General features: G+C 35.1%; 1 protein-coding gene and 1 long non-coding RNA gene across 3 annotated transcripts in view; one reads left to right on the forward strand and one right to left on the reverse strand.

Moving 5' to 3' along the window:
* LOC126965241 (fatty-acid amide hydrolase 2-like) overlaps positions 1 to 17305 on the forward strand; it is a 40401-nt gene that overhangs the window by 17581 nt on the left and 5515 nt on the right. For both annotated transcript variants that reach the window (XM_050808737.1, XM_050808738.1), the window contains exons 6-11: positions 1097 to 1186; positions 4318 to 4466; positions 12182 to 12264; positions 13697 to 13874; positions 15306 to 15431; positions 16462 to 16599. In XM_050808737.1, the coding sequence (XP_050664694.1) occupies positions 1097 to 1186; positions 4318 to 4466; positions 12182 to 12264; positions 13697 to 13874; positions 15306 to 15431; positions 16462 to 16599 (764 nt within the window). The remainder of the gene's footprint in view (positions 1 to 1096; positions 1187 to 4317; positions 4467 to 12181; positions 12265 to 13696; positions 13875 to 15305; positions 15432 to 16461; positions 16600 to 17305) is intronic.
* Positions 7863 to 10159, reverse strand: LOC126965267 (uncharacterized). The gene is made up of 3 exons (XR_007729507.1): positions 9048 to 10159; positions 8743 to 8915; positions 7863 to 8628 (listed from the first exon to the last, which is right to left on the reverse strand). It is a non-coding gene; the product is annotated as an uncharacterized LOC126965267 (long non-coding RNA).

Here is a 17305-nt window from a genome sequence, read left to right on the forward strand (position 1 = left end):
TGCCCCAAGTTAAGCATATATAGCCTGTGTTGTGGGTTACAAGACAATGATATATTTAATACAATATACTTACTTAAACATACATAAATTTATATAAACATACATAAATACATTTAAACATGCATGACTCGGAAACAAACATCCATATTCATCATATAAATGCTTGCACCTACCGGGATTCGAACCCGGGACCTCTAGCTTAGTAGGTAGGATCGCTAACCACTCGGCTATACAGGATATAAATCGGTTTTTCGGGCCGTATTGCACCATTCGCTGCCAGCATGTTATATTGCGGTTAACATGATCGCGAACCCTTTGGTCACACGTGTTTCACATTCGTAAGCTCTCTAATTTAATACAACATGTCATATTGTGTTCGGATTCTTTGAATCTACTAACTTATTGTCTAATCAAAAAAAATATTCTGTAAATTAAATAAGTATAGTTATTTTTTTGTCCGACTACATGTTTGTACAAGAAATAATCACAGCCAAAAATCGACAATCGTCTTGACAACTAGTCGAGGCGTGTGTAGTGACACGATAGTTGGCACTGACTACTAACTCGTAACTACTAAGCAATCAATCGATTCGCCATAAAACTGACAGCGGGCGGAGAGTGGAGAGAGAGAATGATAGCGAACGCTCTCTCTCGCATCGCTACTTTTTCTCTTTCCTTCCATAGCATTATTCCGTAATACATTATACATTGTAAACTCAAATATGCGTTACATTTACATGACGCCCCGTAACACCGGTCTTTACCCACCGTACAAATCTAAGATATCTATCGAAAGAAAATCTACTAAGGGTGCATAAGTTAAAGAAGAAAATTATATAATTAAACAATATGTTATATTTTTAAAGTGATAACCCTCACTCCTAGGATCAATATACAAATTAAATTTGAAAAACAAAATTTTATGACCGATGCGGGATATATGATGCGGGATTCATATAATTAACCAACTTTACATTTTTATTACTTCGATATCTTCGCAAGTTGTCAACGTATTTCAGTTAGTTTAAATATATCTTCCAATAAAGTTCCATATTAAGTTTTAATATTTTTAGTGAAGATTTTTATTTTATTTTAGGTTCGGACATAGGCGGTTCTACTCGTATGCCAGCGTTCTACTGTGGCATGTTCGGTCATCACCCCACTGCTGGAAGTACTGACACTACAGGTAGGAACAGAAAGAAGCAAATATACAAAAGCCGCGCTCCTCGGTCTTTGAGCGCAGTCATTCAATTCTCAGAAGATGTTGTTGTTCTTCTTCATGTGTCTCATATGTCATGAAAGTTAACTCTCAGGAGCGAAAGGTAGCGCATACACGGAATGCATTTACGCTGATATCTACAGGGTGGTTTTTTGAGAAGGGCGGTGATGGCCAAGTTGAAAACTACGACTATTAAAGAAAAGTCGTGAAAGGAGTCATCCCATTCGTGTCGATTTCCGTCAAAAGTTCAAGAAATTAAAAAATCTAAATATGCAGTTATTGTTTTCTTATAAATTGAGGGCATGACTCCTTTTACGACTTTTCTCTAAAACTCGTAGTTTCCGACTTGGCCATCACGGCCCCTCTCAAAAAACCACCCTTTATAGAGCATACTTAAACTTTGCTCAGACTTTACTTACGTAACTTAACGTAAACTTAGTGTGATAAAACGAGAACTTGACTTTTGCATTGGGCTGTCTTAGCTTAAGCTCAGCATAATAAAGTCAAATGACGATCAAAACTAAATCAAAGATTATGCGAGTCTTACACTTGGCTAAATTTTACGTACCAGAGTAAAATCTGAGCAAAGTCTCTCTCTCTCAGCCTTAGTGTAGACTGTAGGTACAACAACATTAGCCACTAGTTTAATATACGCGATTGCAAGCTGCGAATTGTTTTCGTCCACCTTTCACGATTTGTGCCGGAACTGACACTGTTATAGTTTATGTATTCCTGGTAGTTAAAGCAATTTTTATTTTCTCTAGATTTTAGTTGACAAAACAATGCACATTTAAAAGTTAACTCTCGCATGCTTTGTTGGTCTTTACGCTGCTACATTGTAATTCTATGATATTAATACAGTTGGACAGTCAGGGGGACTAAGTTTACTGCTTCAAAATCGCTTAACATCCCTCCAATCTTCTCTGTGAGACCAGGAGGACACTAAAGTGGACAGAAAATGGGGAAATCAAAGGCAGCTTATTCGATAGCTATTAACGGTGCAGATTGACCTGTCATAGGATCTGAATGGCGGCCGATTTATACCAAAAAGTAATAATTACCTTAATAACTTGGCCTGGAGTAATAAGCTTTGCGAGAAACCAGAAACTACCAAGACTTTTCTCAAGGCTATGACAAAAATTACTCTCAAGATAAGTTCACCAGTGGGACTCTGGACACTATTCCTTTGCGCCGGAAGCCGGCCAGATTATGGGAACCACAACGGCGCATATTTCTGAATTTTGTTAAGCAGTAATGTGTAAACATTACTGTGTTTCGGTCTGAAGGGCGAATTAACTGGACAAATGAGACTTAATATCTTATTTCTCAACTCTCAAGGTGACGAGCGCAATTATAGTGCCGTTCAGGGTTTTTCAAGAATCCAGAGCGGTACTTCATTGTAATGGGTAGGGCTTATCAATTACCATCAGCTGAATGTCCTGCTCGACTCGTTCCTTATTTTCATTTAAAAAAATTTACAAGATAAAGAGTAGATAGGAAGATAAAAATTTGCTTAGTTACTGTAATATTATTTAACACTGTGTCCTTCAGATGAAATACCTACTCTGTGATATTCTTAGCGAATGCATTGCGCCATCCATTAGGGCATAGCTAGAATTTTGTTAGAGGGGGCAGGCGTATACAAACCAAGAATTAAAAATTTCGCCGCGAATAGAACCAACTTTGTTTTTGTTTATTACTTTATGATTTGTGACCATTCCAACATTTTCTATCTTCTTCATCTCTTACCTCGCTACGCTCTTGGCTCCATACCAACAGGAGTCGGAATTCACTAAAGTCCCCTTCGCAAGGACAATATAAACTGGATAGTCGGTCTGATAAAGATGATGTATCACACATCAATTTGCTACCTCTATCGAGATCTCTCACGAGAAGATTGGGGAATGGGGTTTAATTAACCATGGTCAACTTAATCCCTGTAAGATTTAATTATACGTCAAAAACTTATTTGTCTTAATAGATCTCTCACGAGAAGATTGGGGAATGGGGTTTAATTAACCATGGTCAACTTAATCCCTGTAAGATTTAAATATACGTCAAAAACTTATTTGTCTTAATAGATCTCTCACGAGAAGATTGGGGAATGGGGTTTAATTAACCATGGTCAACTTAATCCCTGTAAGATTTAATTATACGTCAAAAACTTATTTGTCTTAATAGATCTCTCACGAGAAGATTGGGGAATGGGGTTTAATTAACCATGGTCAACTTAATCCCTGTAAGATTTAAATATACGTCAAAAACTTATTTGTCTTAATAGATCTCTCACGAGAAGATTGGGGAATGGGGTTTAATTAACCATGGTCAACTTAATCCCTGTAAGATTTAATTATACGTCAAAAACTTATTTGTCTTAATAGATCTCTCACGAGAAGATTGGGGAATGGGGTTTAATTAACCATGGTCAACTTAATCCCTGTAAGATTTAAATATACGTCAAAAACTTATTTGTCTTAATAGATCTCTCACGAGAAGATTGGGGAATGGGGTTTAATTAACCATGGTCAACTTAATCCCTGTAAGATTTAATTATACGTCAAAAACTTATTTGTCTTACAATATGTTTCTCGGTGTTCATCATCCATGGTTTAGTTATTAACTGGCCTCTTAACTCATTAAAATTTCACCGATGCGTATGGTAGGTACCTATATGGTGTAAGTGTAAAAACGCTCTGTGGTAGATCTTAATACTATTATTATCTACTGAAGTAACTAAACTGATTCATTGGAGCGACTTTGCGCCATATTGTGAAGTCATAGCTTTCAATTCAAACCAAAACATATTAAATATTATAATATATTTTAGTTTGATGTAAGACTATTATTATAGACATGCAAATATGTTTCTTAGTAATTTGTAGGTACTTTTCAAGTGACTTTTGACTGTTGACAGATCATAGTGGTTATTCTTTTTGAATCGCATTAGAATTGTTGAATTAAAAGTATTATTGTTTTAAAGAGCGCAAACAGAATACCTACTGTGTAAACTTTATGCGCCGTTTTTTCTCTTTCGTCGCGTCATTGCAGAGATTAAATTAATAAAAAAAATTCTTTAAAATTCACAATTTCTGAAATAGGTGTGCTGTTCCGCAAAGGTAATGACGAATCATCCATGTTTACTTTGGGTTTTATATCCAAGCACGTCGAAGACTTGGCACCTCTTACTAAAGTAATTGCTGGCGACAAAGGCAAATTGATGAAACTTGATTCTCAACGGAATATAAAAGTGAGTGCTATACTTTTTATTTTTAATAAATACGACTTGTGAATTGGAAGGCAAAGCCAAATCGGCTTTGAAGAAAGTTGGGGACCATCAACAGAGCGAGACACTATTTTAAGCCGGCTCGGCTCACATTCTAGCGCTCTACAAAGCGCAGGTCCGGGCCACATAAGATGGAGTATTGCTCTCATCTCCGGTTTGACGCACCCCGTATCGGCTCGAACCATTTGACCGCAACATAGAGTTGCTTGAATTATCGCGGATCCACTGCTCTGTGAAAAACTAGATCTTTTGGCGGTGCGTAAGGACGTCACTTCATTGTGTGTCTTCTACCGCATTTCTTATGGGGCATGCTGCCACCAAATTCCACCTTCGTGCCACGCCACAAATTAGGATGTCATCCCCACCATATGGATGTCTGGCGTTCCTCTTCATTGCGGTTTTCAAAGAACTCTCTCTCCCACGTACAACCAATCTGCGGAATGAACTTCCTTATGCGGTTTCAATATAAATAATATAGATATAAATTACATAACTTTTTGTAACGACACTGTTGTCTGGAACTATTTTTAGAAAAGATCGACCCGGGTGACGTGGCGTTTGTATGTTAATTTATTACAATATATTTATCTATGTAGCAGCTTTGAAAAAATTCAATGTGAGAAAATGTTTTCGTGCTAAAATTAATGTTATAGATATCGCAGGTAGTTAGTGTCAAACCCGTGGTATTACAATTTCACTAGTGATATCACTACATATTATAAAACTGTCCACACAAAAAAGTCCTCCGCCGCGTCTGTCTGTTCGCGATAAAGTCCTAAACTACTGCACCTGTTTGCTGATTTCACCAATGGATAGCGTGGTTCTCGAGGAAGGTTTTAGTATATAATATGTTAAGATTATACATTTGCTAAAATATAACGATATTTGTTGGAGGTGTCGAAAAAAAATAAGCCACCTGGGAGCTTTCAACTAAACCCTTAGACATTACAATGTCACTAAAACCATGTTGTTAAATTGTAAGAAATGAAGTCAATTGGCAATCTACCGTTTTATAATAAAATCACTAGTGAAATTGTAATATCACGGCTTTGACAATATACCTACGACATAGATAGTAATATTAAGGCATCTACAGAACTAGTAAAGTGCAGTTCTTAAATAATTTTGATATTTCCGGAGATAATAATATAATAAAAGACAGCTAATTTAAATATCGTTCAGAAGCTTATCTTTATAATCTTATCTAAAATTGGGTTCTCGATAAGGTAGGTACTTACCAATTAAATAACAATTACAGAGAACAAAAATCACCATGACATAAATTTCAAACTTAAACCAAGCACTTTGACCAACCAATTAACTCTAATGACATACTTTTTGTACGTCATCTACCGTATCGGATTTATGCATGTCTTAAAATAATCACCCATAGTAATTTTCTACTGCACATTTTAACATATAAAAAGGTTTCTATTGACTGTTACTTTTAGATAACAAAAAAAAACTAGTTTATCAGTTACCAATACACTTATGAGATAAAAAGCAATAAATTATCTGACGACAAGTATATACACTAATTTCATTCAAAATATTTGCTCTCCTATGTTATGCTATATTTTAAATAGGATTTTTGCAAAGTTAAGTATGTAATATTTTTTACGATATTCTATTTTGCATAGCCCGACCTTTTTTCGTAATGAAAACGTAGTGGGAACTTGTATCATGTTTAAGTGTGTTTGCTGGCTGTATCCATAAACTACAGAGTAGGTATGTACGAGTGTTAATTATTCAAAAAGGGCGGGAAACTTAAGATCGGTCGCACGTAATTTTAATAATTTTTCATTTTATTTTTAAATTTCATGTAAATATTTAGATATTTTGATCAGATAAGTTGTAGTTTGTATATATTTTAGTAGTTAGTTTTTATTAAAGTGTTAATTTGTGTAAATTTCATCCTATTGGTAAGTCTTCTTCTTCTTCTTCTTCACTTTTATATGATATGATGGACCCACCGGATGATCCTGGGGGGACAGCCCCTGATATAGGTCATGTAGTGACAATATCTAATAATGACGAAGGTAGCACGATGGATACAGATGGTTCTGTGTCTCAGACATCTAGTGGCCGTAAAAGAGTGTCAGCTCGACCCAGAATATGCAGACACTGTAATAAAAGACGACGAAAACACCGTGGTGATAAAAAGGATATTAAGGAAAGTGATTGCAAATGTGTAGACATTAGTGACAAACAAATTCTTTCCAAAGTCGATTCCTGCAATAATTCTTCTATAGTAGTAGAGACCATACAAAAAAATAACACAGACACTCCACAACAGCCACAGCCCCCTGTTGCAAGGCTGTTATATAACTCATTAGATGCTGCTCCTTTTGTTGTACACATTCAGAAACAGTATTCATCTCCCGATGATAATGTTACTTTACATCCAGTTACATTTGGTCGTTTTCTCAAAAGAAATTCTATTAAAAATATTGTGAATGGAAGTTTAAAAAGGATAGGCCGGAATAGGTTATCTATTTCTTTTTGTAAGTACCAAGATGCAAATGACTTTGTTGAAAACAAAAATTTAGAAAATGAAAAATATAAGGCTTTTATTCCATCATTTTCTGTGAGTAGAATAGGAATAGTCAGAGGAGTACCAGCTGAGTGGTCTGAAGAGGAAATAAAAGATAATGTTTCTGTTCCTATTGGCTGTGGCCCAATCATAAAAATTAGGAGAATAAAACGAAAGATGATGATTGATGGACAAAACCATCTTAAATGTACTGAGTCTGTGGTATTTACTTTTGATGGGCAGTTTTTGCCTAAACGAGCATATATGTGCTACACTTCTCTTACTGTAGACTTGTATATATATCCTACTATTCAATGCTACAATTGTTGTCGGTTTGGTCATGTGAAATCTCAATGCAGATCTAAACCAAGATGTTTTAGATGTGGTCAAGGACATAGTGGTGACAACTGCTCTGTTCAAGATGATTTTATATCTTGTTGTTTATGTAAAGGTTCCCATATTGCAACTGATAAAAAATGTTTAGAATATGAAAGACAAAGAGCTATAAAGGAATCAATGGCTAAAAACTGTATTTCCTATTCAGAAGCTTCAAAGATACATCCATCTGTCTCTCGAATTTCATATGCAGATACATTACTCTCATCACCTAACATCACTCCTAATACTTTTCCAACCCAGCATCAACATTCAACACCTAAAGCTATAAACAATACTTCATATAAAAAAACTGTTTTTGTTAAACCAAAGCCTCCACCTACACTTAGCAAAGGATATGACAAATCTGCTCACCAAGAAATTTTAAGGGATTTTAATATTCCCCAACCCTCTAATGGATGTGCATTAATTAACAAAGAAAATAAAAATCCTTTGGAATCCTCAGTAATTGATTTAATTATTTCTCTTATAAAATCTCTTAGTCAATCAAATGAATTTTCACCGTCCAACGCTGCCTTATTAGTTTCTGCAATTACTCAAATTTATAAACCAAATAATGGACAAAGTTCTTCAATGGAATTGTCAAAGCATCACTCCTAAAAAAAGTGATCTTATTTATTTATTAAATAAATATAAACCTTATATCTGTGCTCTTCAAGAGACATGGTTGAAACCAGGATCTTTATTTAAGATTCGTGGTTATTCATGTCTCAGAGAAGATCGTGTGGATGGGCATGGCGGAGTAGCCATGCTTGTGAAACACCCTCTTTCCTTTTCTCTCTTCTCTATTCCTTCTCACAGTAATGATTTTTCTATTATTGCTGCTTTAGTTGAAAATATCTGTTATGTATCTATTTATATACCTCATCCTTCTTCTGCAATCTTAAATGAAATTAAAGATATTATTTCCATTCTTCCGAAGCCTTTTATGATCCTTGGTGATTTTAACTGTCGCCATGAATCCTGGGGTTACTTATCTTCTAATAGTTATGGTAACACATTAATAGATATATTTGATTCAGTGAATTTGTGTATATTAAATGATGGTCATCCTACACGACGTTCTCATCCTGACGAGGGCCCAAGTGCTCCAGATTTAACAGTCACTACACCTAATCTTGCTTCTTCTTTGTCCTGGGATCCATTACGATCTACTTTTGGTAGTGATCACTTCCCACTATTATTATCATTTCCAACCTGCAATAATAACAATAAAGTATTACATAAAACTTATTCTCCTCGTTTAAAATATAAGCTTAATGATGTTGATTGGGATTTATATAAAGATCTAATAAAAAACAAAATTATTACACTTCCAAAAATTAATCCAGGTACAGAATCTCAGTGTGCAGATTCTTTAGCAAAAATCTTTATTGAGGTTGCCAATGAGATATTTCCAAGTAAAAATAGCTCTTTGGGTTTTATTCCTTCTCCTCCTTGGTGGGATAACGAATGTACTGAGGCAGTAAAGAGAAGAAAATATGCTGAAATTACATACTGTCAATCTTCCACTGATGAGAATTTTGAAATTCTTACAAAGAGTATGTCAGAAACTTCAAAATTTCTAAAGAAAAAGAAATTTGATGGCTGGAAAAATTTCTGCTATTCAATATCACCTGATGTCAAACCATCTCTTGTATGGCAAAATATAAGAAGGTTTAGATCTGCATACAAAGATTCATCTCCAAAATCAATCCCTTTTCATTTAGTTAATAGCTTTTTAGATAAATTGGCTCCACCTTTCGTTCCTGAAGACTTAATAATTGTTTACCCTGTAATAAATATAAATAATGATAACTGTTTTGGTTTAAACAGTATATTTTCTCTCGCTGAACTAAAAGGTGTATTGTCTCATGTTAAGGATTCTGCTCCTGGGCTGGATGGTATTCCGTATTCCTTTATCTCTCATTTAGATGATGATGCTTTATTTTATTATTTATCTCTTATAAATTCCATAGTGACATCTGGTAACATCCCCTCCACGTGGAAACGTCAAGAAATAATTCCCTTACTGAAACCTAATAGGTGTTCTTCAGACCATTCTGCCTATCGCCCAATCGCACTTTCTTCTGTTTTGATGAAAATTACAGAACATCTTATAAAAAATCGTTTAGAATGGTTTCTTGAGCATAACGGTCTATTATGTGAATCCCAATTCGGCTTCAGACGTGGGAAAAGTACTATTGATAGCTTAAGTATATTCATTTCTGAAATTCAATTATCATTTTCAAATAATAAATCAGTAATAGCTGCGTTCTTAGATATAAATTGTGCCTATGATAATGTCGTAATAAGTATTTTAAAGAGTAAGCTTTTACAACTTAATATACCTCTGCTATTAACAAATTTTATCATAAACATGCTTTCCGAAAGATACATAACCCTGAAAGTAGATGACAGGAAGTCAATTACTCGACTTGTTTCAAAGGGCCTCCCCCAGGGATCAGTACTTAGCCCAATATTGTATAATATTTATACACACGATTTAAAATCATCACTTAATAGTGTAAATGTTCTTCAGTATGCTGATGATCTATTAATTTACTGTCGTGATATTTCTATTGAAAAAGCTAGTTCTTCTATAACACAACCGCTGATAAATTTAAAAACTTGGTTGGACTTAAACGGCCTTGATCTATCACCTGAAAAAAGTACAATAGTTTTATTCACGAGATCAAGAACTCCTCCTCCTATTTCTATATTTTATGAGGGTTATCAGATTCCAGTTAAAGATAATGTTAAGTTTTTGGGAATTGTCTTAGATTCGAAACTAACTGGTATCCCACATTGTGATTACCTAAATGCTAAATGTGAGCGTACTCTTAATATCTTAAGATGTCTGTCAGGTGTTTGGTGGGGTGCGCACCCTTTTTGCATGAAATTGTTATATAATGCTCTTATAAGAAGTATATTAGATTATGGTACATTCTTGCTGGAGCCTGGTAGTGTTAAGGCTTTTAAAAAACTAGATCTCATACAGTCCAAAGCTTTACGAGTAGTTTCTGGTGCTATGCAGTCAAGTCCTATCAATGCTCTTCAAGTAGAATGTGGTGATCCTCCACTACATCTACGTCGTCAATATTTAGCAGACAAATTTATATTCCGATCTTTTCAGTTTCTTAACCACTCTCTTTATAACAAACTTCAGAAACTTTCTCATTATATAGATTCATCTGCATATTGGTCAAATAAAAAACCACCTTGTCTAATCAATAGTTTTAAGAAATTTATCAACATAAAAGCTCCTATTCATCGATCCATTAATTATCCTCTTTTCAGTACTAGCTTTGAAGCATTAATGTTGCTTCCAGAAATTAATTTTAACTCAGATTTAAATAAGCACGATATTAGTACAAATTTTTCGTTTAATCTTCTTAAAAATACTGTTTGGGTTGATTACCATCATATTTACACAGACGCGTCTAAACATTCCTCCTCGGATCCCGTTGGTGTAGGTGTCTATCACGCTCAATTTAAAATATCACAGAAAATTAAACTTCCTCCAGAAACATCGGTGTTTACTGGGGAATGTTATGGTATTTTTAAGGCTATTGAATATATTATTCTATTTAAACTTCCAAAAACAATAATTTTCTCTGATTCAAAAAGTGCCTTACAGTCTCTCAATAGGTTCCCAATTAAATCAAAAAACATTTCTTCTGTTGTCATAGAAATAAGAAATCTATTAAATAAATGCAATCACTTTTGTCTTTCTGTGTTGTTTGTATGGATCCCCAGCCATAGCGACATTCCTGGTAATATAAAAGCAGACCAACTAGCTAATGAAGCCGTGGTCGATGGCGACATTTTCCCTTATAAAGTTTTTTGCCAGGATCTAGGTGCTCTTCCTATAGTTCACCTTCAGGATTGTTGGAATAGACTTTGGACTGAAACTGGTCAATCAAAAGGCAGGAAATATTTTAACCTTCAGCCACTTATTTCATTTAAACCATGGTTTTTCCGTGCCAAATGCAATAAGTTAGTATGTTCTTCTATCATAAGAATGCGTTTGGGTCATGTTTGCACTCCTGTTCATCTTAATAGATTAGGCATTGTATCTACTGACATGTGTGAATGTGAATCCGATAAATGTGATCTAGATCACATTTTCTTTTCATGTTCTCTATACGACCGCTCCTCATTCCTGAATGATCTAATATCTCTTAATGTTCCTACCTGTATATCCTGTCTAATTATGTATCCATGTAAATTTTATAAAATATTGTCATCTTTCATTCTTCAGAATCATATTAAAGTTTAAATATTTGTAATGTTGTGTAAGTAGCAAGTATATATGTATATTTATGAAATTTTTAATATCCGTTTCAATCCTCTTTCTACTTATCTGATCCTTTCCCGTGTTCCGTATCCTTTTTTAACTTAGTTTCCCAATCTTTTAATTTCCGTTATTGGCAAAAAGTAAACGCTATTGCCAAAAGAAGAATAAAAAAAAAAAAAAGAGTATTAATTACTACAGCCCCTAGCACCTACAAGATCAAAATAAAAAAGCAACAATTTGAAAACATAAAAAGGCCATCAGTAACTTTAAAATGTTTTTTTTTTTTATATCACCCGGCACCGCAAGCGGTTATAGAACATCATTTTAAAAAGATTAAATTGCAAATTCGTTTGACAACATTCACCATTATAATAATTAACACTAAAATAGCAAGAATAGCTAAGTCTCATTCACTCCGAATAGTTTTAATATTGTAATTTTTAAATCTGATTTACAATATTTTCTTTTTAGGATTTAAAGTTCTATTATTTGGAAGGGAGTGATGATTGTTTGATCTGCCCGTTGAGATCTGAGATGACACAAGCCATGGACAGGTAATGTGTGTGTAATAACGTGTAAAATAACACATGGTCGGGTTACAGGTAAGGGCCATTTTCTTCCCTAAATGATGGTGGGGGGAGGTGATGCTTGGTCCATGCGTCATGTTAGTGAACTGGTGCTATTTGGTACCTAAAAGTTGTGGTGGTTAGATGATCCTGTCCTCGAGAACTCTGCTTATTTAAATAGAATAATACTTACTACATCTTATATGTATATTTTAATATTTTTAAGAAAGCCAACAGGTAGTTGTACATACATTAAAATAATTAACAAACATAATTCATTCGATTTCAATCCAGTGTCCTGATGTTTGTTTCCAGTGAACTCCTAAACAAATGAACGGATTTTAATGGGGATTACTTCATGGAGTGCAGTACAGTCTAACTTCAGAGATAGGATAGTTTTTATTTCGATTTGGGACCCATAATTATTTATATTTGCAATATTTGTTTTGTAGAGACATATTTTCTATGAGAGAATTTATTGACGCACGTTTTGACAGTTCTGCTGTGAAACAATATCACACAACAACAGGGAGCGTATTTTACGAAATAATTCTTGATGTTTTGAAATATTATTGACATATTCATAAAAAACAGTATTTTATTTATTATGTACAGAAAAAACGTCTGTCGTGTCAGCTAGTAATATTATAAATATTCTTATTATAGTTAGGATCTGAAATAAATCGGTGACAAGTTTTATAGTAGGAATGAAAGAGGGAGAAATTCTTAATCTAAAATAAAAAAACATTGGGCCAACTGTAAACTCTGGGTACATGAAAACTGCGCTGCTGGTGAGACTAGTAAAGTTTACATGTGTGATGTGTGTCAACCAAAACAACTGTAGTGTATTTATAAAGGTTTGAATTTTTGTTCCTAATTACATCATACTGATACCATTTACCCCACTGGATGATCTCAATTACCCCATAGGGTAAAAAGGAATGACAACATTTTTTCTTTTCATTCATATTTCTAATAAGAAGTTGATTGTTTAATTTTTTGTTCACCTAAAAGTAGCGAAATAAGCAATGCTTAGGTTGCAATGAAAGTGGATTATCTCAGTGACATTTTTCTATCATTTTTGAGCGTTGGAAGTTAAGTGTTCCCAATTCCCCCACTTTCCCATAACGCCTCATTTTTATAATAATAAAGTTGGATATTGTTACAAAATCTTGTTTGATATTATGAACTCGCCTGACCTCAGGTCGCAATTATAGCGTTAAAATAATTGGATGTGCTAAATTTAAAAAATTATAAAGAAATTCAATTTTACTCTACACTGAGACATACAAACGACTTTTGTATTTTATCGAGTCTCGTTTTTGGAATAGCTTCCGTATCTGAGTGTAATTTTTTGACTTTGAATAAGTAAATGATATTTGATTTGATTGTATTGAAATCTTTATTACTTGTCATTCAGGGTAATCAAAAACCTGAAAAGCAAATTGAACGTGGAAGTGCTGCCGTATCGCCACGAAGGTTTCAATAACATGTACCAGCTGTGGGCGTACTGGATGAGTAAGGAACCGGAGAAATATTCCAAAATAGCCACCAATGGCAAGGGCGAAGCTGATGGATGGATGGAACTCTTGAAAAAGGTCTGTGTCTAGTAAACCATCTTGTCTATTTGCGTTGATTCACGCAGGTTTAGATCTACGAACAAATCTTCTATTGTGATCTTTTCTGTTCGTAGCTTCTCTACCAGGAAATATATAAGAAACACGTAAACATCTGTAAAAACGTAAGCTCATTTGGGCGCGAATTGACCCACTTTAAACGGACAGATTTCGTTCAAACTTCGTAGATTTATTGAGGACCGATGGAATACATTAATTTGATAATATTTTTCAATTTTCAAAATAAGATTTTTGTTAATTTATGTAGTTTTTTTCATCTATCGTCGATAAGGCAGGTATTGATGTTCATTTTAAATTTCAACCATTATCTTTTCAAATGGAAGCGTGTTTTTTTAGTTTTTTTTTTAAACTATGATTCTTATATTATTATTAAAATGTCACTATCCTATAAGATTTTATCATGAACAACAGTGGTGGTCAATAAGTGACGACAAGTTTAATGTCGCTAGATGTCAGTTACAGCACCTATATATTCAGATGTCTATGCTCTAAGTAAATTCAAAGTATGATATAATAAATGTGGTCAATTTTCTTCTTAAAATATTATGAAAACATAAAACTCCCTATGTGACATAAAAGTGCCTTGAAGTAAAATGACCAGTGACATTCGAGATGCGATCTTGCTTTAAGAACGACCATTGGAAATGACACATCGGTAACTCATAGTGAAAATATCGGCTCATCAAACTTAGCCCCCCAAAAAAATTTTATTTTCTATTTTTGAATTTTCAATATAGCATATCGTTAGTTCGTAGTTTGTTCTTAATTGTTCGCTATAAATAATTGTTTGTTCTTTTGTTGTTTATTTAAAAACAATTAATTAAAAACATACCCTTTAGTTAGCCCCCGCCCCCTGTTAATGGGGGGAAACGCCTACTATTTGGTTCTGGCACTCGCCAGCCGCTGCCGCGGCACGCTACGCTCGGCTCGTGCGTTGTTTTAACTGTTCTAACATAACATAACCTAGCCAATTTTAATGAATTGCAATTTTTTTTAAATAAATAAATCGAGAACAAACACATGTTTATAGAGAACAATCAAGAACAAATGGCGAACTAACGATATAATAAAAAAAATTAAAAAATAAATATAAAAAAATCTGGGGGGCTAACTTTCTTGAGCTGAAAATATCTTAAATACAATTATTGCTCTATTTATTGTTGACAAGAGTTTACAAGTCTCTGGCCATTCTGGGAAATCATCTGATTCCAAAAATAACAATAATCGTAACTAGAATTAGATTTATTAATTAGATTGTATAAAAATACGCAATTATTTGAATACTTTTTAGTGCATATTAAGTATATCTATTTGTTTGGAATAGTATTTCTGAAGTCAGAATTTTGAATAAAAATATTTGAAATTGAATTTATCAATTTGTTCACTTTTCAGATGGTTGGCATGAGCCAGTACTACCTATTCTCAATCATGCGCTTCATAGAAGAGAAACATATAACGCGCTTAGTTGACGCAAAATGGGCTGAGGAAGTTACAAATAGTATGAAAACTGACTTACGCGTGAGTATAATTCGATGCGTGTGCGCAAAACTCATTTATTTGCGGAACAGTAAGACGATTTTTTGCGTTTCTCTAATTCAAAAACAAAAATATTGAACTAGGTGCCGGTCTTAGATAATTTATACGTCTAGATAGCGCTTTTTGCTGGTACACAACCGATGAAAACAGGCCGGGTTTATTACTTTGGTGAGCGTGACAAACTACGTCTTACACTCGCGATTTGTATGTCCCTTGGTGATAGTGTGCATGCGTTGCTCAAACTAGAGGGTAGCAGTCAACCTTAATTTTTATAAATTTTTCACAGCTGTCGGATTCTATCTATCGTATCTAACGTATAACGGCCGTTTTCAATAACCTATCTATACTCAATTTAACTTACTAGTGGTAAGACAAATCTATCCTTTTACGCTTACTTACATTTCAGTAACCTATCGACATAAAGCTTTGGGCTATAACTACCTATACTGGACATGACTATGGATAGATAAGATCTTGTCATTAAACGGTGAAAGGAAAGTATCCCTAACTAGAGATACGTAATTGAAAACGGCCGTAAATGATCTGAGTTGCCGATGAATTGATTTATTTATATTTTCAAGGCTATAATTGAAATTAAAAGAGCTGTTTAACCTGATTCCTGCCGCCGAATTCCACCTTCGCACGACACGCCACAAATTAGGATATCATCCCCACCATCTGGATGTGTGGCGGTCCTCCACAGTGCGGTTTTCAAGGAGCTTTCTTCCACGTACTACAAAACTGTGGAATGAACTTCCTTGTGCGGTGTTTCCGGGACGATACGACATGGGTGCCTTCAAAAAAAGCGCGTACACCTTCCTTAAAGGCCGGCAATGCTCCTGTGATTCCTCTGGTGTTGCAAGAGATTGTGGGCGGCGGTGATCACTAAACAAGAGGTGATCCGTGCGCTCGTTTGTCCTCCAATTCCATATAAAAAAAAATATATTACAGCCTTCGTATTTGCTATTTTTCTAGGGTAACTTTGAGTTAGACACTCGTGTTTTGATTTCAGAATAAGCTTGGTGACAATGGAGTTCTGCTTCTGCCGAGCGCCCCGCAGGCAGCTCCATACCACTACTCTTGCTATCTCCGACCCTTCAACTTCGGCTTCTTTGGTATCGTCAACGTTCTCAAATGTCCAGCGACACAGGTATTAAGCACTATGCGTTAAAACATATTGAAATGGCAATAGAGTGACATCTTTTTTTTTTTTTTTTTTTGAGAGGAGGAAATACTGTTACGTATTTACGCCCCGGAACGGGGCGTAATATGTCGGACTCGAGTGTCCGCGTAAGCGGACACCCCATACCGACTAAAACCTCCTCTGTGCTGTTAGCAGCTCTGGCTTTCACAGCGAAGTAGGACGTGGGCCGTGGAGGCCGCAAAGACTACGCAACAACAGTCGCGGGGCGTCTCCTAAGGAGACTCGAACCTCAGACCGGCTGTGTGCTTGTGGGAAGGAGAGAGAATGAAAATGAAGATGAAATGAAGATGGAAGATGAAAAGGTGATAAGAGCACACTCGCCGGCGAGTGTGGTGATGTTTTGTGTAATGTATGTAAGTGTGTATGTATGTGTTTATGATTGCAAGTATGTGTGTTTGTATGTATGTACGTAGTGTAAATGTTTGTGTGCATGTATGTTTGTGTTTGTGTCTGTTTGTGGAGTGTGTTTGTGATTGTGTAAGTGGTGTATGTCAGTCCGTCAGTCATTCCGTGTGTGAGTGAGTGTAGTGAAGCGATTACAGGACGAGGACTAACGTCTCGTCGGGTATCAAAAGAATGTGTGGTGTATCTAGGGTGCGGGCCGCTGGCCATCGTCAGAGTGACGAGTGCCAGTGGTTTGCGGTGGTTGACC

The sequence above is a fragment of the Leptidea sinapis genome, chromosome 7, assembly GCF_905404315.1.
Source record: "Leptidea sinapis chromosome 7, ilLepSina1.1, whole genome shotgun sequence".
NCBI lineage: Eukaryota > Metazoa > Arthropoda > Insecta > Lepidoptera > Pieridae > Leptidea > Leptidea sinapis.